The 24,483-nt window shown below is 40.8% G+C and overlaps 1 protein-coding gene across 4 annotated transcripts in view; it reads left to right on the plus strand.

Annotated features, from left to right (window-relative positions):
- PPARGC1A (PPARG coactivator 1 alpha) overlaps positions 1-24,483 on the plus strand; it is a 260,571-nt gene that overhangs the window by 153,519 nt on the left and 82,569 nt on the right. For 3 of the 4 annotated variants that reach the window (XM_033948475.1, XM_033948446.1, XM_033948466.1), the window contains 2 exons: positions 6,671-6,716; positions 6,851-6,924. The exons of the other annotated variant lie outside the window; for it this stretch is intronic. In XM_033948475.1, the coding sequence (XP_033804366.1) occupies positions 6,671-6,716; positions 6,851-6,924 (120 nt within the window). The remainder of the gene's footprint in view (positions 1-6,670; positions 6,717-6,850; positions 6,925-24,483) is intronic. 4 annotated transcript variants of the gene reach the window in all.

Raw genomic sequence — 24,483 nt, forward strand, 5'->3', positions numbered from 1 at the left:
CTTGGGAAGGAGGCACTGGGGGCACTAAGAACATAGAAATGAAGGAGGAAGGGAATAGAAAAGGACAATTGTTGGGTCTGAGTGCAGAAAGAAATGAAAGAAAGGATGCACAGTCAGAAGGAAACGCAACCAGAGACTCATGAAATCACCAGACAGCAAAGGTAGGAAAAATTATTTTATTTTCAATTTAGTGATCAAAATGTGTCAGTTTTGAAAATTTATATCTGCTGTCTATATTTTCCACTATATTTGTCTATTTTTTTTTTATAGTTACTGAGGGGACATTGCATATTTTAAAGTCATCTGCCTTGATATCTTTGAACCCCCCCCCCCAAATATAAATGATAATTAACATTTTCTATGTGTATAGTGTGCTTTGTAGTTTTTAAAAAATTTTATGGTTACCATTATGAATTAATAAATATGTGCATGAAGAATGGAAGAAATTGGAGCGGGGCTAGGGCAGGATTGAGGCAGGGCTAGGGTGGGATTAGGGGCGGGACTGACAATTAATAGATGTCCCCTTTTGATGAAAAAAATAAATGGTCACCTTAGGTATGCTGCAAGGAGATAAGCTTAAAAGCAACATCATGAAATACTTTCTCACCTAAAGGATGGAAGTTGGGATGGGATGTCCCCCTGGTGGAGGTGGTTGGGATAAATACAGTGACAGAATTCACAAAGACATGGAATAAATACAGCAGCTCCCCTATCTAGCAAGATGAAAGGGTCATAAGAAAATAAATGACAGAGGGGTGTTAGCTACATGTAGGGGCAGGTACAATCCTAAACAAAAGCGTAGGAGAAGAAACCTGCATGTTATGCATGGAACCAATCAAACAACACACTCGTCTAATCATTTAAAGCATGCAGTATAGGAATGAATATAGACACAACTCTTAGTGTTTTACAAAAAAAAATTAGTTAATTAATACATTTCCATTGTATATGACTTGTAGACACTAAAAATTGAAAGTGGGAGGAAGAAGCCTCAGATCCCCACCGTCAAGACTACGGTACATCAGGGTATGCCACAGTCGAGTCTGAGTAATTTTACTAGGATTGGATCGACTGTGGCACACCCTGATGTAGCCTTGACAGCTGGCCACCATTGGTGTTGTTGATCCTTACTATGTAATGTTATTTAGACTTAGATTGGAAAGTATATGCATTGCACAAGGCTTAAGAACTAGTAAGTGTGGAGGTTTTTTATGCTGATGAGGTTCCTGGACCCCGGTGTAATTTATAATTAACCTTTTTGGAGTATAGGTGGGCATCTGAGGCTTTTTCCTCCCACTTTCAATTTGTAGTGTCTACAAGCCATACACAATGCAAACGTAATAATTGATTAATTTTTTTGTAAAACACTAAGGGCTCCTTTTACTAAGGTGCATTAGCGTTTTAAGCGCGCGCTAAAACCGCTAGCACACCTTACTAAAATGAACCCTAAGAGATGTGTCTATATTTACTCCTATGCTGTGTGCTTTAAATGATTAGAAGAGTGCGTTGTTTGATTGTTCTGCATGGAATGGCAGGTATGATTCTAGACATCTTGTTGGGTCGACTAGAAGGTTCTTGCTGGTCTTTATTTGCCTTCTGTTATTATGTTGCTAGATTATTATGTAGACTAAGGGTGTGAAGTTGCAGTCATCAAATGTCACAACTAGTCTATTTGTTGTTGGGTTGTTTGTTTGTTTTTTGGGGGGAGGGGTCAGATATGGATCATGAATATGTGTTAGGTATATTTACATGCAGTTCCTTGATTGTATACCTACATTTCATCTGCAGCCATTGCATTAGGTTTTCTTTGATTTAGATGTTTGGGAAGAGGTCCAAGGTTTCATTCATGTGGTATGATCAGATGAATGAAAATGAGCAGATTATTAAGGAAATCACTATGGCCCCCTTTTACAAAGCTTTGTTAGGCTTTTTTTTTTTTTTAATTGCCGGCTGCGGCGGTATTAGTTCTATTTCTCATAGGAATTCTATGAGCGTCAGAGCTAATACTGCTGCGCTTGGCGATAAAAAAGCCTAACATGGCTTCGTAAAAGGGGACCTATATAAAACAATGCTGATTATACTTCTAAAAGGATCAGATAACTAAAAGAGAGCATGTATAACAAAATGTTTTTGTTTGTAAAACTGAGAAATCCCCATTATTTCAAAATATAAATTTGTCACATTCATACAAGGTCCTGCTGTAGATGGTCAGTGTTGTTGGCTTTATTATATGCTTTTGGACTTTTGTTATCTAATAGGGATATGGCTTCATGATCATGCATTTGTTTTATTGAGTTGCCTTAAAAATCTTTTATGCCCAAAATTGATGAGATGCACATCAATCCACAGATCAGGGGTAACTGATTTATGCACATTAGAAAAAAAAGTTTAAAACGTTAAAAAGAACAAACGTGTAAAATGAACAATAAAAGCTATATGAAAATTGAAGAAGAAAAAAAAAGGCCAAACGGACCAATAATAACTTGAAAATATTTATCCTGTGCATATCCTTCTTTTGGCAATGAAGTTATCTCTAGAAGTACTGTTCTTTCAGGGGATGATCATCTTATTCACGTTACTGGAACCGAATAAAGCAAAAGGCTCTTTTACTAAACAGTGTTAAGGGCTAATGTACGCTTAACACAGGAATAGAAAAAGGCATACCACAAATCATTTTTACAGTAATTTGCCTATCAGTGTGCTAATTGCCTATTTATCTATTATTTTTCAGGGCAGGGCATGGAATGGGTGGGGAATGGACATGGACGCATTAGTAGCTAGTGCATGTGCATTAGAACAAGATTATGGTGCTGAATTTTGGATTTGGATCTCTAAAATATTGGCTAATGAGCGAATTAGCATGAATAATTGGGTCCCAACAGCTTGCATACACATCTTGATGTGTGCTATTCTACAGAGAATGACACGGGGCCAAATTTTTCCCCGTCCCCATGGGAACTCAATTTCCCCATACAGTCCCCGCAGGTTTTGTCTCTGTCCCTGTCCCATCCCTGTAAGCTCTGCCTTAACCACACAAGCCTCGAACGCTTAGGATTTTTAAGTATTTGAGACTTGTGCAGATGAGGACAGAGCTTGTAGGGCTGGGGCAGAGACAAGAAAAGAACTTGTCGGGACGGGAAACCTTTTGTCCCCTCTATATATGGTATGGTGATTAACTGCTTTTGTGCCTACCTCAATAGAAGGAGTGGCCATGGGCATGTCAGGGGCATTTCAAACTGTTGTGCATGGAGTTACAGAATAGCCCTAAGTCTGTACCAAAATACTCAAAGTTGAGCGCCGGCATGCACATCAGGCTTCAGATGGAGTAAATTTATAGAATAGCACTGTGGGTTGATTTTTTTTTTTTTTTTAATTATTCCAATATTGCTGTAGCTTATATAATCCTCTCCTATCTGAATCACACAGAGTTTTAATATTTTTGCTCATCTTGTGCACTAAGGGGAAAATTCTATAAACAGCGCTTAAACTTAGGGCTCCTTTTACTAAGCTGCGATAGCGTTTTTAGCGCGCACAGAATTTTACAGCATGCTAAACTCACGCTATGTGGCTAGAACTAACGCCAGCTCAATGCTGGTGTTAGCGTCTAGCATGCATGGCAATTCTACGCATGGCAAAACCGCTATTGCAGCTTAGTAAAAGGAGCCCTTAGGCACTGGTAGGTGCCCTACCAGCAACTGTTAATTGAGGAATGCCATTTAAAATGGCAAAAATCATTAAAGTTAAAGTGCCTACCAGTGCCTAAATAAAAGGCAATGGAATCATGCCTACATAGGTGCATTATGGTGCGTGGCTAATGTCGTAAATGGTGTTATGGGTGTGACTAATGCCAGAAGTGGCATCAGGAACTGCAAAGCACCTAAGTAGGCATGATTTACAACAAAGAAGCTGTAAATGTAGGCCTGGAAAACCCTGGTCTACATTGCTGGTGCCTATCTTTCCTGGTGGCGTGATTCTTTAAATGACGCTGTCGCATGATTGACATGCAATCAGTGGCCGCTTTTTAGGCGCCATATAGAAAACCTGAGCCTAAGGGCCCCTTTTACAAAGCCACACAGCAAATGTGAAACAGCCCAGTTAATGCCTATAGGCTGTGTTGCATTTGCCACACCGGTACTCACTCCCATGGCTTTGTAAAAAGGGCCCTAACCCTCAAATTCTGTAAATAGCACCATAAGTAGTATGCACAAATTGAAGCATGCAGCCAATTTGTGTGCACAATAAAATTAGCACCAAAAATTAACCTCTCACAAGCAATTATCAGTGCTAATTAACACTAATTAAACGTTATGTGCACATCCATTTTTGTATGTTCTATATAGATCTGCACTAAAATTAGGAGTGCCACAGCATAAAAATTAGCATCATAAGAGATATGCGGGGGCATGATCTGCTGCACTTATGCCTGATATGATAGAATTAGACTATAATGGAATAATTAGCACAGGATATACAGAAAGAAAAATATGCCCTATTTTTGGGCTGCATTAGAAGGGGCTTAGCATGCAAGAAAGTCCTGTTTTAAAAACCATTTCTTAACACATTTTAGAAAAAAGGGCCCCAGTGTTATTTTCCCCCTCCCCCCCCCCAAAGGCACCAAGAAAAAAGTTTCTGAAAACTGCTTTTGTGATTTCTTATGGAATTTTAAAATGTCCACTCTCAGACATTTTGAAGTCTTTTGGCAGGTTTTTACGCCTACATCATGTGGAGGTAAATGCTTACATAGGGCTTGATATTCAGCTGGGTTATATTGTGTCTGAGTAGCAAACCTAAACTGAACGGGGACTGACAAAACAATTACCTCACTACACATATATTGAACACCAAATGAATATATTAAATAGCCAGCTTAACTTAAAAAAAAGTGCTTCCACCAATGGCCAATACTTTATATTAATTATACTCAGGGATTTCACTAATAGTATCAGCAATATTGCTGATAACTTAGAAAAGTGAACATGCTTTGAGCTCTTTGTGATAGGAACATAGAATTTATGCTAAATGCTGAGTTTCAATTCATATGTTTCACTAGGCTGCATAAAAATGCCTTTTCCCTGCAAATCAAGTGCAAATCTGAGGCTGGGCAAAATATTGACGTTGAGTCCCTTTTGGTCTGTTTTTCCAAATAGTTTGCTGTATCCAAAGCATGGGAGAAACCTTTTGAAAATAATTTCCCATCTTTTTTGGAGGTGGACAAGGTGGTAATGGAAGCTACCATTTGGGTGGTAATTCTGTAAATTGGCATCTAGATGTAAGCACCACCTACTTGCATTATAGGCACCAGTAATTGATAATTCAGTATGAATATGCACTAAATGCTATTCTATAAGGTAGTGCCTAAACTCTATAGAGTATAACTGCGGGTGGGGGTGGGTGGACATAAGAACAAAAGACTAGCCTTACTAGGTTAGTCCATTGGTCCATCTAACCCAGTATCCTGTTTCAGCAGTAGCCAAGTACCTAGCAGAAGTACTTGGCAGACAAGTACCTGGCAGAAACCCAATAGTAGAACCAGTCCATGCTACCGATCCCAGGGCAAGCAGTGACTTCACCTATATCTATCTCAATAGCAGACTATGGATTTATCCTCCAGGAAATTGTCAAACCTTTTTAGTCCTAGATACACTAATTGTTGTTACTACATCCTCTGGCAACAAGTTTCAGAGCTTCACTTCAGAGCTCCTACTAATTTTAAAAGTATGTGGGTAGAGCTTGGGTAGGCCATGCGTGTGTCTTCAAGTGGTGCACATTACTTATAGAATACAATTCTCCCTCCATATACACAGGGGTTAGGGGAAGAGCTGGCCCGTAAATATGGAAATTCATGAATAACTTTTAGGGCTGACTCTGACCCACCCTTGTCTCCCTCCTGCCTCCCTCCTGCATCCTGGACCTCCCCAGACCTTACCTGGTGGTCTAGCGATGATGTGGGGCAGGAGCAATCTTCCTACACTCCTGCCCCTTGCAGAGCCATCATAAAAAATGGCTGCCATGAGTTTCCGTTGTAGTCTCGTGAGACCATGGGAACTCATGGCAGCCATTTTTGATGACAGCTCTGCAAGGGGCAGGAGTGTAGGAAGATCGCTCTTGTCCCACATCACCGCAAGACCACCAGGTAAGGTGTGGGGAGATCTGGGACACAGTGATTCAGCCATAAAAACTAGGGAAAGGTCTGGGGCAAAAAAATTGCGAATAACCGAATCCACGGGTACTAAGCCCATGGAAATGTACTATCAGTTAAGCACATCACTTGGCCTACATAGGTATACCCATTCACACCTATTAGTTGCACCCATACAGATTTAAGCTAGTGGTCAATAATGGCATCTTGGCTCACAGATGTTATTATAGAAAAGGCACCCAGCGCTTGTCATCTGCATGCCTAAATAGAAGTTCCAGTTTATAGAATTGCCACCTTAATGCTTATCAATATTTCCCAACTTGCCACTTTGTGCAGCATAGGTTAGCCTGGCCCTTGACATTTTGTTAAGCTTTATGTTTTATGAAATTCTCCATACTCTGTGAGGTTTTTGCTTTGCTTTCTTTTTTTAATGATTAGTGTTTGATGTCAATGAATTCCTCATAGTGTACATTTCAATAGAGATCCCATTATTTCATAGTCAGAGTTTTCTGGATTTCTTTTCGTTTGCAGCCAAGTCGAAAAGTTTGTCACTTCCTTTGACACCCGAGTCACCAAAGTAAGTATTAAGAATGGTCAAGCCTTTTTTTTTATTATTCAAAAAAGGGAAGGGGCAGTAACACATTTTGCCTACAACAACTCCTTTTCAGCTTTGTTTTTATTTTTTTTTTATAAATGTGCCCTGTCTTCCAGTGATCCCAAAGGTTCCCCATTTGAAAACAAGACCATTGAACAAACCATAAGTGTGGAGCTCTCTGGAACTGCAGGTGAGATTAGTTAAATGTAAAAAGAAAAAAAAAAGAAAAAACAAACAGAAATGCTGTGCATTTAAAATTTGCTTTCAAAATCAGGGCTGTGCAGAGGCATTCTGAGGTCTGAGGGCATATGTAAGTTGTGGACATACTTATTCTATCCATCATGCATTTATACCATTTCCTGTGTGACTCTGGCAAATCCTTGATCAAAGACTCTTGTACGAGGTAGGATCCCTCTTGTGTCACCACTAGTCAGCATCCATTAAAAGGCACCCAGATGACCAGTGTTTCCCAATTCAGTTCTAGAGGCATACCTATGCAGCCTGATTTATATGACAGCTACAACAGATATTCATGAGCTAGATTTGTATACACAGGTGCCCTGATTCTATAAAACAGGGGTAGGGAACTCTGGGTTTTCAGGATTTCCCCCAATGACTATGCATTGAAAAAAATGCATGCAAGTAGATCTCATGCATATTCATTGGGGAAATCCTGAAAACCCGACTGGAATACAGCTCTCGAGGACCGGAGTTCCCTACCCCGGCTATAAAAGATGCCTAGCTCCTAGGTGCCATTGAGCATGAGTGTCAATCACCCGCTAGGCACCGTTTATAGAATCACTTTGACTTAGGTGCCAGTAGGCGCCTACTTTACCCAAGAAAACCTGGCCTAAATGGCAATTTGCTTAAGTCTTAAGCGTAAAGCTTAAGCGTATTTCCATTTAGGCCAGGGTTTTCTTGGGTAAGGTAGGCACCTACTGGCACCTAAGTCAAAGTACACTTAAAATCTGCCCTGAATCTACCTCTAACCAAGCCTACTTACCAGTAGGTGAGTTTGTGTAGTTGCCTACTTTGAAGTTACCTACTGAGTTAGGCGCATACCAGCTAATTATTTTTTTTAATGGTTTTTAAAGGCGCTTTCAATGATCAGCACTGATTAAGCCAAATAAAAAATTACCCCCCCCCCTCCTTTTACGAAGCTGCAATAGGCTTTTTTATTGCCGGTTGCGGCAGAATTAGCTTTTACGCTCATAGGAATTCTATGAGCGTCGGAGCTAATACCACATCAGCGATAAAAAAAAACCTAATGCGGCTTTGTGAAAGGAGCCCTAAGATAGGCACCTAGATTAGCTTGGCATGCTAATCTAGGCACCCAACTTCAGGCGCCGTTTATAGAACCTGAGCCAGGGTCTCTGACGTATGTAAGTCTGTTGTATGGCTCTTTACAGATATCCTGAAAACCAGTCTGGTTAGGTGCATCTCCTGTACAGTGTTGGGAAACACTGTTGCATGGTATTGATTCCAATTCAAGTTAGTATATTGACTTTATCTACAGCAGATGGCCGTGTGCTTGAAGTATCCTGCTAAGTGATAAGTTATAATTGAAAAACTGAGATCATTTTGAATTTGTTCTCTGTTTTGCTGGTCAGGATTGCTTACTTCACTGGTTTGCGTCACCCTTGTACACATTTTCAGTTCCCTAATGAGTTTGGTGTTAAGAAGACATTTTTATTTTTACGATAATTAGTTGGATTTTTTTTTTTTAATTGGTACATTGAACAATTGTGACCTGGAAAGCATAGTGCAAGTCCTCGTAAGCACTGCAAAGGTCTCATTATTGCAAAGTGACTTATCACTTTAGGGGCATCTTAAAATAGCTTCTTGATATTATCACTTTGAGGTTGAGCAGTTTCTGAAAACGATGAAGCAATTTGTGGCATATTTCTATATAGGTATGCAGTGAGATAGAGTCTGCCCTTGATTTACATATACCCTTGTACAGCAGAAATGGTTTATGCTATACTGAAAGTGTTTTATCCAAATAATTATAGCACTAAAAATAAACAATGCAAAGTAACTAAATTCAAACCAGCTCTTGTGTTACCCTGGGTTTTGTTCTGTGTACAGTACAAAGCAAACTATTGAAAAACAGGTGATTGCAGCCCTGATATGACACACACAATTGTCTTTTACAAAGTATTCACAAGATGGTGATCTATGCTTATTTCAAATGTATTTTATTTATTGATTGACTGAGTGTTTGATCTTTAATTTGTTTATTTACTTGACACAGTTGTTGCCTTTTGGGGTTTGTTTGTTGTTTTTTTTTTTTTTGGGGGGGGGGTTCAGCTGAATTAGAACCACCAGCCTCTGTTGGGTCACAGTACTGCACCATGAATATTAATCCACAGTCATCTAAGCTTTTTCACTATTACAGGATAGTCATTGGCCATATTTTCCTCCAGAACCCACTACTTGTATAGCTTAATTCTATGCAGAAAAGAGTATGCACTTTTTACATAAAGGGCCGGATTCAGTAAATAGTGCCGAAAGTTAGGCACTGGAAAGATCTGCACAGAAATTCCATTCTATAAAGGATGCTCTGCACCAAGTGCCCTTCATTGAATTGCACTTGGCACCAAATCCCATGACCGACTTTGGATGCACTGACTTACACCAAGTGAAACCTGGTGTAAATCCTGGCATGCAAGTTGAGCACACGGCCCCGGAATTCTATAACATCATGAATACACTATAGGAACGATGCTAACGTGCGCATGCCCCTCCCATAGCAATACCTCCTTTATAGTGCACAGGCAGAAGCATACATAATCCAAATAATTGTCAATTAGTGCTAATAATTGGTGTGTATTGGCTTTTTAAATAATTATTGTGTATGGCTTCATTCAAACCGAGGGTCCACTGTACTTTTAAATGGCTCAGGTATACAGTAGGTGTGTTCTGGGTGGAATTTGGATGAAATGTGGGTGGAGTCATGATTCCCTTGTGTTCTTTATCAACTATGCATTTCTGTTATGGACAAATGTATCTAGCTGCTCCTGAGCAGGTGCAAATGCCCATGGCTTCATTTCAGCTATGATTGATATGGCTTTTCTGGAGTAATTCTAGAAAGATTCATATGCACCTAAGCATCTTTTAAACATGTACCTTTTCACATTTGCAGCTAAGCCACATGCAGTATATAAACTTAAGGTTTAGTTTAGTTTAATTTAGGATTGCACCCAAAATTTAGCATGTAAATTTCAGTAACTGTTATAGAATCCAGGAGATAGTCTGCAGTTCTTAATAAGAACACATTTTAAACATTTGGGGGGTAAGATTATAAAGGAATCTTAGTGCATACATGACAATATATAAGTATAAAAATGCCTTTTTATAAAAAATACCTCACTTGTAAAAGTGTATACAATGGCATAAAAGCATATACAGTGGAACCTTGGTTTACGAGCATAATTCATTCCAGAAGCATGCTCATAAACTAAGTTACTTGTATATCAAAACGAGTTTCCCCATAGGAAAGAATGGAAACTCGCTTTGATTCGTTCTACCTCCTCTTTCCCCCCCCACCCCCCACCCCGAGGCTACCGACATTGCTCCATCACCCCCTCTCCCCTGCTCTAACTGGCATCGCATCCCCCCGAACCGGCATCACAACCCCCCCCCCCCCGCAAACGTCGTCCCCCCGTGAGAACCGCATCACACCTCCGTGCTGGAAGCGGCATCCGCCCGCCCTCCCTCCCAAACATGCTCCTTACCACATCTGCTGCTTGTGCAAGTGAAAGAAAGCTCATGCCTGGGCTGGGCCTTGAGCATCTGCGCATGCTCAAGGCCTTCTGGCTCTCGTTCTCTCAGACAGAATGAGATCTCGGAGAGAACAAGATCCAGAAGGCCTTGAGCATGTGCAGATGCTCAAGGCCCAGCCCAGGCAAGAGGCAAGAGCTTTCTTTCACTCGCACAAGCAGCAGATGGGGTAAGGATCATGTTTGGGAGGGAGGAAGGGCGGATGCCGCTTTCAGCATGGAGGCGCGATGCGGTTCTCGCGGGGAGGGAGGGGGGGATTTGCGATGCCGGTTCAGGGGGTGCAATGCCGATTAGAGCGGGGGAGATGCACGTGTATCGGAACATGCTCGGTTTGCGAGACAAAAGTTTGCTAAGTGTTTTGGTCGTCTTGCAAAACACTCGCAAATCGGGTTACTCGCAAACCAAGGTTCCACTGTAGTTTTAAATGGCTCAGGTATACAGTATGTGTGTTCTGGGTGGAATTTGGATGGAATGTGGGTGGAATCATGATTCCCTTGTGTTCTTTATCAACTATGCATGTCCTGAGCAGGTGCAAATGCCCTTGGCTTTTTCTGGAGTAATTCTAGAAAGATTCATATGCACCTAAGCATCTTTTAAACATGTACCTTTTCACATTTGCAGCTAAGCCACATGCAATCAATACTCTATCTTTATGTTGTGGTTCCACAAATGTGAGATCTAGTTACAAAAGAAGGTATTTATTTAATTTATACATTTATATTCCTCAATGTTTTGAAGGTAAACTTAAAGAAAGGAGGTTACAGCAATAACATTGCAACAATAATCATCCTTTACAGTAAAATGTCAAAATTAAATAAAAATCTAACTACAGTATAAAATCCTGTATAATATACTATATACAAAATACAATGAAAACATTTCCATACCTTAATACACCACTAGAGGAACTTCTGCTGCCTCTTCAGTCCAGCTCACCCTCATTGGTTAGCCTTCCTTTCTTACACAGAGCTAAAGAGCCAAAGGGTCCTTTTAGAAAACTGCAGTAAAAAGTGGTCTTTGCACGGATTTTTTTTCTGTATACTAAGGGGCTCATAATCAAAACAGAAATACGTCTAAAACCCCGCCTAAATCGGCACTTGGATGACCTGAAAGACAGGTCGTCAAGTGCCGATAATTGAAACAGGTTTTTAGATGTATCCAGGGACTTTTTAGGCTTCTGAATTCCATTGGAGGAGTGTTGAGGGCGGGATTTGGGCGGGACGTGGGCCGACCTAGACTTAGTCATACTGCAAGTATAACCGAAAGTTTTACAAGGCTGCCTGGATGGAACTTATACGTTGTGACTTAGGCGATCTAAAAATAGGTCTAAGTGCCCAGAAGGTATCCAAAGTGACCAGATAACCACTGCAGGGACAATGTACAGACCCCCCACATACTCCCCCAGTGATCACTGACACCCCTCCCCCCCCCACACACACACACACCGCCATAAAAATCAGAATAAAAACATACATACCTGCCTCCAGAACATCAGCACCTGGCATAGGAAAGCCTAGTAGAGCTGCACAGAGGTGGTTTAAGTAGTCGGGGGGGGGGGGGGGTGCTAGTGAACCTTAGAGAGGAGGCTCCTGGCCCATAAGCCACTCTAAACATTGTGCCTTATAGCTGCCACATACAGCCATAAGGGCTATTGTTGTTGTAGACTTGTAGGTATAGAGGATTTTGGGGGGAGCTCACGATGACCTGCAATGGAGTTGTGAAATGTTTATGTGGCACTTTTTTTGTGAAGTTCACAGCAGTGCCCTTTAAGGTGGTCCACTACTCTGTTGCCTTGATTGGGTGGACACTCCATCACTTTGCTGGCCCCTCCCATGTACAAAAGGTCTTGTTCTAGGCGTTTGGGATTTGGACGATTTTTTGGATGAGAATGCGGAATAAAGATAGACGACTTTGTGGTCTGGATGATCAAACGGCTGGACATAGAAGTAGATTTTCAATATATATATATATTTTGGACATATTTTTCAAGAATGGACATTAGATGCTGCCGACTTTGGGCTACTAGCACCCTAGGCCCAAAATGGACTTAGATGTAATTTTTTATTATGCCCTTCTATGTCTATTTTTAACACAGCCATAAAATGGCTGATTTTCTATTTTCCCTATTAATATCTACATGTTAAGGTCCATCAATGCTCAAAACCAAATCCTGAATATCAAAGAGGTAATAAACACTTTAATATCCATAAAGGCCTCAGCCCCACCACTCCACCACTATATGTGACTTAATAACGGGAAGAATTATGTGGTATTCATCACCGACCTATGAATAAAACTTTTGTGCTTCCATTTTTTGTTATTTTTAATAAACTTTTTATATTTAAAGACTATAATAGCGTGATTTACTGCTTAATGCCACTTATCTTTGATATTCGGGATTTGGTTATGAGCATTGATGTGTTGATAATATCCCAAATTGAACACAGTTTAAAATTTTACACCGTTATTTATGTACATGTTAAGGTTGCCATTAATATATGAGAATGATAAAGATTCTTTTGATGTCTGAAAGGAGACTATAATCTTCTATATATATAAAATAGGAGGTATGTATGTGTGTATGTATGTATGTGTGTATGTGTGTATGTGCCGCGATCACACAAAAACGGCTTGACCGATTTGAACGAAACTTGGTATGCTGATCCCTCACTACCTGGGATGATATGTTCTGGGGGTCTCGCGGCCCACCTGCACACGTGGGCGGAGCTACAAACAGAAATTCACATTTCACCCATTCATGTCAATGGAAAAAATGTAAAAAGCTGCCATTCTCACAGTAATTCAAAAACGGCTTGACCTATTTGAACGAAACTTGGTATGCAGATCCCTCACTACCTGGGGTGATATGTTCTGGGGGTCTCTCGGCCCATCTGCACACGTGGGCGGAGCTACAAACAGAAAATCTGATATCACCCATTCATGTCAATGGAAAAAATGTAAAAAGCTGCCATTCTCACAGTAATTCCAACTACCTGGGATGATATGTTCTGGGGGTCTCTCGGCCCACCTGCACACGTGGGCGGAGTTACAAAAATAACATCAGATTTCACCCATTCATGTCAATGGAAAAATAGTAAAAAGCTGCCATTCTCACCGTACTTCAAAAACGGCTTGACCAATTTGAACGAAACTTGGTATGCATATCCCTCACTACCTGGGGTGATATGTTCTGGGGGTCTCGCGGCCCACCTGCACACGTGGGCGGAGCTACAAACAGAAAATCAGATTTCACCCATTCATGTCAATGGAAAAAATGTAAACAGCTGCCATTCTCACAGTAAATCAAAACCGGCTTTACCGATTTGAACGAAACTTGGTATGCAGATCCCTCACTACCTGGGGTGATATGTTCTGGAGGTCTCGCGGCCCACCTGCACACGTGGGCGGAGCTACAAACATAAAATCAGATTTCACCCATTCATGTCAATGGAAAAAATGTAAAAAGCTGCCATTCTCACAGTAATTCCAACTACCTGGGGTGATATGTTCTGGGAGTCTCTCGGCCCACCTGCACACGTGGCCGGAGCTACAAACAGAACATCAGATTTCAACCATTCATGTCAATGAAAAAAAAGTAAAAAGCTGCCATTCTAACAGTACTTCAAAAACGGCTTGACCGAATTGAACGAAACTTGGTATGCAGATCCCTCACTACCTGGGGTGATATGTTCTGGGGGTCTCGCGGCCCACCTGCACACATGGGCGGAGCTACAAACAGAAAATCAGTTTTCACCCATTCATGTCAATGGAAAAATTGTACACAGCTGCCATTCTCACAGTAAATAATAAACGGCTTGACCGATTTGATCAAAACTTGGTATGCAGACCCTCACGACCTGGGGTGATATGTTCTGGGGGTCTCTTCACCCAAGAATTTATATGTTCTTGCTCCTGGAGGTGAAACTAAAAATGTTGTTTATAATCAAGTTTTGTGTTTGTTGTATTGTATTCATTTTGTCAAATATTTCGCATTATAATTTGATTATTGTACTTTTTATAAAGCTGTAAAAATATAATTTCATTCACCACTATAAAGTATCTTTATTTGAATCCATTTACTGTGTTATTGCTATAATTAAATACCCGTGCAACGCCGGGTCATCAGCTAGTACAAACTATATACCTTGCCAGTGAACAGTAAATAACCCCATAAAAATAAGAACCAAAAATATAAGGTGTGTGTAAGGGCCCTCAGTTCACAAAACTGGTTGGTCCTACCGACCCTCACAATGGAGGGTTGCTATGTAGATTTCAACCCAAACGGGTACGGTCATTCAGAATATCCCCGGGTTTCTCGCAGTACATTGAATACATGAGATCAATAAATAATTCAGATTTCAAAATTTCTACCATGTGCAGGTTCAATATTGATGTACTAATAGTCTCTGAACTCATTCAATTAAAGAATCATTTGCCATGAAACACACTGTAGTCCATATTATACATTCACAATCTCCTGAGAAAAAAATTTATTCTAATTATCACATGTGCTGCCGGTGATGATTTATAGCTGGATGCAATATGCTCTATGCAATTAAAATGTATTCGGGTTCGACAGAACTCCATTTCGGAAGCTTTGTTTTCTTCTTCAGGAACCCGTTGCTGCAAGCAGATAATTGACATGTGTTGAAGATGACAGTTAGCTTGAGAGGAACGTTACCCATGCTATCTGCAAAGAAATAGAAAAATGTGGTGATGTAATGACATCTATAATACCACATTTGAATAACTTTATTGTCATAAACAAATGCAATTAATAAGCGCTGTATTAAAAACTGTGTACATGCCCAACATTTCTACTTCTATCAACTCTCTCCAACACCATGCTGCTCTCCCTCCTTTCCCTCCACCACCATGTCCAAACAACATTTTTTTTCTTTCTTCCTCCTGCATGCTTCCTCTCCTCCAGACCTCATTCCCTTCACCAACCAACATCTCTCTGTCCTTCCATGAGTCCAACTTTTCTTCCTCTCTCCTCCACCCCTATTGGCAACATTTCTCCCTCTCATTCCCCGGATCATGTACAGCATTTTTCACCACTGCCCACCAACCCCATGCCCATTTCTCCTTCTATCACCCCTCTCCAGCACCATGCCACATCTCTCTCTCCATCCATATGTCCAACATTCCTCTCCCTTGCATCCCTTTCAATCTGTCCCTCTGTTCCCTCTCTACCACCATATCCAATATTTCTCTTTCTCATCCTTCTATTCCCCATGCATCTGTACCTCACTCCTCTCTCTCTATGTCCAATTTTCCTCTTTCTTCCTTTCCCCAAGTGTACCATCTCTTTCCCTCTCACTCACACACTCATGCTCAAGAATTCTATCTTTCTATACCCTCCTTCCTATGTCCCAAGTTAGTGCCTCCTTCCTCCCTCTCTTCTGTGTCCCATGTTCATGACCCCTCCCTTCCTTCTGTGTCCTGAGTTCGTGCCCTCCTGCCTTCCAGCCTTTATCTCAAAATCGTGCCCCTCCCATGTCCCAATGTGCTTCTCACCCCCCCCCCTTTCTCCATTTGTCCCAGATCATGTCCCCTCTCTCCCTTACTTGCTTGAGCCACATTCTTTCAGGGTCTCCAGCTGGGCTGCTCCTTCTGCCTTCAGTGGCACTTGCAGGGATGCATAGGCAGAAGTTCACAAGCTGCACATGGCTGACCATTAAGCCTTCCCTTTGGCTCGTGTACCCCTTAAAGGATATGATTAGAAAATTAGCTGTCCAGCAAAGCAACATATTATGCACTTTAGTTGCATAAGGGCTTTGTGGTGTTTTTTATAAGGCCCCTCTATTTTATAATGATTATATTGAATACTAGCTGATGACCCGGCGTTGCACGGGTATTTAATTATAGCAATAACACAGTAAATGGATTCAAATAAAGATACTTTATAGTGGTGAATGAAATTATATTTTTACAGCTTTATAAAAAGTACAATAATCAAATTATAATGCGAAATATTTGACAAAATGAATACAATACAACAAACACAAAACTTGATTATAAACAACATTTTTAGTTTCACCTCCAGGAGCAAGAACATATAAATTCTTGGGTGAAGAGACCCCCAGAACATATCACCCCAGGTCGTGAGGGATCTGCATACCAAGTTTCGATCAAATCGGTCAAGCCGTTTATTATTTACTGTGAGAATGGCAGCTGTGTACAATTTTTCCATTGACATGAATGGGTGAAAACTGATTTTCTGTTTGTAGCTCCGCCCACGTGTGCAGGTGGGCCGCGAGACCCCCAGAACATATCACCCCAGGTAGTGAGGGATCTGCATACCAAGTTTCGTTCAAATCGGTCAAGCCGTTTTTGAAGTACTGTGAGAATGGCAGCTTTTTACTTTTTTTCCATTGACATGAATGGGTGAAATCTGATGCTCTGTTTGTAGCTCCGCCCACGTGTGCAGGTGGGCCGCGAGACCCCCAGAACATATCACCCCAGGTAGTTGGAATTACTGTAGAATGGCAGCTTTTTACATTTTTTCCATTGACATGAATGGGTGAAATGTGAATTTCTGTTTGTAGCTCCGCCCACGTGTGCAGGTGGGCCGCGAGACCCCCAGAACATATCATCCCGGGTAGTGAGGGATCAGCATACCAAGTTTCGTTCAAATCGGTCAAGCCGTTTTTGCGTGATCGCGGTACATGCACACACACATACATACATACACACATACATACCTCCTATTTTATATATATAGATTTGTTTTATAATGATTGCTTAATATTCATAAGGAATGATTTGATATAGAATTTTTAAATATATAGGGGTTTTGTATTCATAGTGATTCAACTGGGCAAGAAAAACTCTTTCCCAGTTAAATCACTTGTATGGGGTTATCCAATGATATTCAGCAACACTTTGGGGTCCTTTTACTAAGCTACAGTAAGCACCAATGTGTGTGCTCTCTTCAGGATAAAATGTACTACCACAGGGTATGCTCAGGTGACATTCACATTCAATTGTTGTAATACCAGGACAGCTTGAACTAGTTTCTTATGAGAGAGGCTCAGTATTATGTGTATGAACTTGACCAGTTGCAGCCCTGGTTAACTGTCTTTCATTTGGACTGTTCCCTATTGGAATAAGTGGATGCATGATAAGATGAAACAGCTTGAAATGGAAATGTAAAATTGGTCTGCTGTGGTCTTATGATTGAATTGGCTGCAGGTTAGTTTCTGTCACTGCAGTGTTTCACAGGAAGAGTCCAGTAGACTCTTTGCTTTCCAGACTTAAGTTATTTTTCTGCCATTATTGCAGGGTTGTTGATTCAAATCCTTGTTTTGCAGAACTCTTGAATCTTTCCCTAACTCAGTTTTAAATCCTATGGGCATATGTGATAAAATTGTCTAGCTAGCTTTGGTGATCCCGTTCCAGTACCCTATGGTAAATGATTGATTTCTTTCCATGTACTAAGCTAATGAAATGGGAAAATATTGCACGGTCATTCTTCCAAGGCACAGTAGCACCTTGTACCACATAATATTCAACTTGCCAAGCACAAATTCTTCCTTAGCAAGCAAAAGAAAATATGCAAAGTAATTAATTCAAGTTACAGCAGCAACAAAATATTACTACTCGTAGCTTGATCTAGCATCTTACATTAAAGCATGGCAAAGCACAGGGGAAATAGAATAAGAACAAATAAATTAGGACAGAGTTATAGGGAGAAACTACTTGAAGGGATTCAACTCTATGTGAAGAAGTTATGGCAGGGAAAGACAGTGGAAAGTTAAGCTGAGACAGTGAGTAACAATCTATCTACCATACTAAGCCTGTATAGTCAGCCGGTGGAAGGCAGAGGGTTTTTTTTATCCACCACTAGTGATAATAACGGATATTCATTGCTGGTGCCTATTTGTGCTTTGGCACTGAATATCTGTTTTTTAAAAGCCAGCTAGCACATGATTAGTTAAGTCTATATTCAGACATAATCTGCCATGGGTTAGCACAGGGGTAGGCAATTCCAGTCCTCGAGAGCCTGAGCCAGGTCAGGTTTTCAGGATCTCTACAATGAATATGTACGAGATGGATTTGCATGCACTGCCTCCTTGAGATGCAAATCTATCTCATGCATATTTATTGTGAATATCCTGAAAACCTGACCTGGTTCCGGCTCTCGAGTTTCAAGTTTCAAGTTTATTAAAATTTTGATTAATCGCTTAATCTTACTTCAAAGCGATGAACATACTTAAAAAAACAATTAAACTTACAATATATTAAAAAGTAATACATTTAAACATAAACATTAAAATAAACTAGACTGTATACAAACTTAACAAAACAAAAACAAAGAGGTAAAGGGGATTTGAACTACAAATTATTATAGAAAAGGAGATCAGGTAAAAACACAGGGTTGGGAATTGCCTACCCCTGGGTTAGCAGATAAAGATAGGACAGCTATATGTGGTCTTCTTTATCCACTAACCTTAGCTGGTTAAATCTGAATATCAGGACCTAACCAGCCTCCACCCATGGAATGTCCCTGGAACGCACTCAACATGGCCATTTGCAGTTTGGCACTAACCAGTCTTTTTCAGCAAACACAACCAGTTAAATGCCACTGAAAAAAACCTTTTTAGCTACCAAGAAGTGAGTTAATTGGTCATTGGCCATTCTCGGTCAGTTAAATTGCTCTTAATATCAGCCAGCATGTGTTTACTCCCTGTTTGAATTGCATGAGGTACATCTGTAGTCATGTGTAGATTAGCACTCATTTCTTTTCCATAATCCTGTACGTTTCTTATTCTTATCACGATATCTCTTTATGTTTTTGTTTTCATTAAGTATGTGTATGTCCTTCTAAGAATAAAATATTTGTTCCATAGCCATTTACTTCATAGCTTTTGGGCTCATTTACTCTTTCACAATCATTCTTACACACCTCTCACACCTGTATCACTTTAAGAATTTATTCTATATGTCACGCTTCACCATTCTGTTGTTTCTGTGGATCTCACCCATTATCATGTTGCACATGCCACTTAATTATGCTTATCGACATTTACACATGGTTCTATGTACATTATTTCTGATACACAATTATTTTTTATTTTAAGATCCCTTGAAGAAGGTTAGTCACTGTCGACACACAGACCATGTTGGGTTCTGTAGTTATCCATATCAAGTTGGTGGCATTGGATATTGTACCATAGAATTTTTTATCTTTATGTTGTGAAGAATTTGGACTTTGAACCTTTAATAAAGCAAACTCATCCAGGTCATCATTTCCACTTGCCGTTTTTTTTCTGGAAGTTTCTTATGATTATGGGACTTAGTAGTATCGTTCCCCCCTCCCTCCTTTTTTTTTTTTTTTGTTTTGTTTGGATTCTTTGAATTTCTTGAGGAACTCTGAAGAACAGAGGGTAGGGAATTCCAAAAGGGAGGTGCTTACTATACTTTGCTTTATTAGCTTGATATAAAAGGCGTTTGCAACCTCTTCAGGAAAAGAATAAAAGCCCAACTATCAGTACTGCTAAAAGACTGAAGAAAATAATTGGGAAGAGGAGATGGAGTCTGAGGAGCTGGAAGAAGAAGAAGTGGTGGAGATGGTAGAAAGGCAGCTCTTCAGGTGCTAACCCTTTAATCTCCCACCAATCTCACGATTCCACCCCCCCCCCCAGCCTACCAAGGTACTTGGTGGTCCACCTGGCAGGGGGTCGTTGTGGCAGGAGAGCAGCCCTCTTGCTCCTACTTCCTCACGGTTGCCTTCTAAAATGGCTGCCACGACCTCTCATGGAAGTTCATACCGAGCAGCCTGGAGAAGGGAGAGAACCTTGGCTATGGTTCTTGGCAGGGAGGGGGATGGGGAGGGAGAGAAGAGAAGAGAGGTACAGAGAATTGCGAGGGGTTGGAGAGAAGAAAGAGGAGAGAGAAGCTAGATCTTGGGGAGGGAAGGAGAGAGTGAGAGCCCTGGAATATTTCAAACTTCCTTCTCTATTAATTGCAGATATTTGTAAATCTTGGATCAAATTTTTAGGATAAATTGACTCTTTGCTTTATAAAGGTTGCTGACCCCTGGTGCAGTGGAAGAGAAAGGGAACTGAAGGTGGAAAAGACAGAAGGAGGCAGAAGAGGAAGAAAGAGGAGAAGATGGAGAAAAGGAGGGTGATAAAAGGAGAGACCCTCCTCATGGTCTGAACAGCTAGAGGGATAAGCAGTTCAGGGATATCATAACCAGGATCACAGATTCACAACATCCTTCACAACACCAGGGAGAATGAGCTTCTTACTATCCATGGGAAGAATTCAACAAGAAACCTACACCTGCAAAATACTAGATTAAGGGTGCTAGGATTTTTTTCCCCACTTATAGGGATGGGCTATTATTTGCAATAAAGTGTAATTTGTCAATTATAGTGCACACTCTTCTTAAAGCATGTAAACTATATACTGCATTCTATATATTGTACCTAAAAAATCATTGCTGGTAAAAACTGCCTAAGCGCTACTTTATAAATGACATGGTTTATAAAATAGTGCTTACACCAAGGAACCTTGCCTAACGTTAGAGGTGGCCATTTGCCCCAATAGAAATGTGATGCAAAACCTCACACCTTAAGTTAGGCGTGAATGCCCCTTATCCTATAATTATGCAGATAACTTGAGGAATGCCCCCAGTCTGTCCATGACATTCCATTTTCCATGCCCTCTTTTGGCACCTGTGTAAATTTTAGGTGCTTAAATTTACATACAGAAACTGAATATTGGAAGTAAAGATACCAGCAAGGTCATCAGTCTCATTACCTTGTGGTTCAAGGCAGATTACAGAAGAGGATTTCTGGACATATCCAGAGGTGTTACAGAGTAGAGCGGGTTGCTTCAGAGGATTGAAATGTTTAATATAGTGTTAGTTAGTCTTCATGGATTTCTTGAATAGCAGGGTTTTTATTTCTTTTCTGGGGTCGCAATTAGTAGATTGGAGAGTTGGTGGTCTAGTTTTGCTACCTGTATGGCTAGAAGGCCATCGTACAGATTTTTCCGTTTGATATCTCTGATTGAAGGGTATGTGAATGGTGTCTGGGTTCTCCTGTGTCTAGTTGTGGTAGTTTGGATTAGGCGGTTGTTCAAGTCACCATTTATGGATTTAAATGGATTTAAACCGCCTAGAACTCGCCGGGTATGGCGGTATATAAGAATAAAATTATTATTATTATTATTATTATTAATAAATAGTAGACAGTAGAATTTAAATAGTATTCTTGCTTGAATTGGGAGCCAGTGTGAGTCAAGGTATGCCTCGGTGATGTGGTCGTGTTTTCTTAGTGAATAGATTAGTCTACTGCACTAAACACTGGGCTCCTCTTCAGATCTGTATGCTGCTCTATTTAGGGTTGCCAGATTTTCCTTTCAGACAATCTGGACCCCCTAACCCCGCCCCCAAGTCCGCCTAGTTATGCCCACCCCCACCCTAATCCCACCCTCAAGCCCGCCCTAGCCCCGCGCCCCCGCTGCCTGCTCTTGTAGGACAGGGAGGTAGTCTGCACGTGCACAGCCATCACGCAATGATGTCACTCATGACATCATCACGCGACGTCCGTGCATGCATGGACTTCCTCCCTGCCAGACACAGCTTTTCAAAACCTGGGCAAAGTGCCAGGTTTTGAAAAGCCGTCCAGACCCCCGAACATGTCCTCAAAAGAAGGAGATGTCCAGGGAAATTCAGACGTCTGGTAACCCTAGCTCTGTTCAGAATGCTCATAATACCTGAAGCTATCATAGAGCCTGGTATCTCCTTTCCAGTTTCACTGGAAAGAGGACAGCAATGACTGGGAAATTAAGGAATTGTCGTCCCTCTAGTGGCCAGCTGCTCAGTCATAGCACCTTTTTCCTTATAATTTATATTCCGCATATCCTACAATTCTATTCGGATTACAAATTATTCAGGTACTCAAGCATTTTTCCCTAACTGTCCCAGCGGGCTCCCACTCTATCTAATGTATCTGGGGCAATGGGGATTAAGTGACTTGCCCAGGGTCACAAGGAGCAGTGTGGGATTCAAACCCACAACGTCAGGGTGCCGAGGCTGTAGGTCTAACCACTGTACCACACACTCCCACAGACGTGATTGAACAAGTCTAAGTAAGGGTGACCTTCTTTTTGGGCTTGGACATTTCTTCCTGTGTGGTTTTCGCTGTTGGACGTCCTAATTTTGGGCCCTCCATAGTCTTGCCCAAAACATACCCACGACATGCCTCCTTGCTATTTGGTTGTATTGCATTGTTAGATATCCCTTTTCTGCCTTTGCAAAATCAGGATTTGAATATTTCAAACACATGGACATCCATTTAGGCATTTTGAGACATCCATATGCTTTGACAGTAAGTGCCATAGGTGCCTATGTGTCTTTAAAAATATTAGCACAAATCAAATAGAAATGGCATCTAGATTGAAAGCATGACTCTGAATATTTTATAAAATATACCGTATGTGCAAATCATGACTCCACTCACTCTCTGCACTTGAGCACTCCTAGTTTACAAGTATATGCTGGCTTCCACTCTCTATAATTTTAGAAATTATCTGTTTAATAAGACCTATCCACACATGTAATTCAGTATTTTAAGTATGAAAGAGGTTAATAAAATTACTAGAGATGTGTATTTGAATTGACATGGGAAATGTAAACAACATTTTTTCTCCCTTGTCATTTCATATTGTTTCTAGCACAAAATGGCAGGACCCCCCTCCCCCCCCTAAAATGTCAGGTTTCTTTCCAGTGTTATTATATTTTATATTATTTTCCAGTATTAAAATATCAGGCATGAGCCAGCCTTGAATTTTTGGCCCTTGGGTTGAAGAGGGTAGCTGCCTCCCAGAAGGATCTATTATGTCTCTTGAAAGCCTGGCTGTAGCAATCCCATTCCTCTCTGTGTTTTTTTTTGTATTTCTGGTTCTCTTAGTTCCTATTTTCTGATTGTCCCAGTAGGATCAGCTCAGGGCAGATTTAGTATTTCTTTCCTTCTGGGATTGTTTCCTGTTACTTCCATGTTGTTTTTTTGTCCAGTCTTGCATTTGGTTCTTGTTTTTGTCTTGATTCCTGAGGGTTCAGGATTCCAGTGTCTTGTCAAGCCTTTTGCTTACACTAATCCTTGTACAATGACACTGACTTTGAGCAAACCTTAGTCTAGTATTCAAATCTCAGGAGTCATGAACCAGCCAAAGTGAAGATACTGAAAACTGACTCAGTCACATACATTAAAAAAAAAGCTAATAGAATTCAGCTACATTTGAGCGTCTTTGCCAGCTTAAGCAGAGTTCCGAAGTTCAAAAAGTAAGATTTTAGGTTGGTTCTAGCTTTCTGTCCTAGCTATCATGATACAGTATGAGATCTACTCTACAGCCTGAATTTCAATGGGTATAATCAAAGACTTTAAACTCCACATTGCTTTGGGTGAAAGTTCAAAACCAAGATTGGATAATGCCTCCTTTCTGGAACTGGCTAACTTGGCAGCCCTGCATTTACTAATGAATTGCTTCAAGTGGTTTTTGACATACCCATAGGAATTCATAAAGAAGAGGGCCAGGTAGGTTTTACTGCCCCCTCTTCAAAGCAAAAACCTTATGCTGGGTTACACCGCAGTTGAATTAAAACAGCTCACGTCTGTGAAATCTGAAATATTTTGTAACTGCCATGACCTTCAAGCTTGGGGTGCCCTCACATGCTCCAAAATGTGTGACTTTAAGCAAAATCTATGATTTCAAGGCCTTCTGTTTCCAAAACTCCAGCTCCTAGTATTTGAGTCTAGGGCCTACAACTACCTTTGCTTCAGTGCAATGGGGCTGGGAGTAAAGGAAAATCACTCTTGCCTTAATATTATAGCAGCAATGATAGCCCTGGTAAGTGCTGGGAGAGGGGTTAACTACGAGGTGGGTGTGGGGGGGGGGAAAGAATGGTATAGTACTGATCTTATGGGGGTAGGGGTGTGCGTTGTCACTA

Source organism: Geotrypetes seraphini, chromosome 1, assembly GCF_902459505.1.
Source record: "Geotrypetes seraphini chromosome 1, aGeoSer1.1, whole genome shotgun sequence".
In the NCBI taxonomy this organism is placed as follows: domain Eukaryota; kingdom Metazoa; phylum Chordata; class Amphibia; order Gymnophiona; family Dermophiidae; genus Geotrypetes; species Geotrypetes seraphini.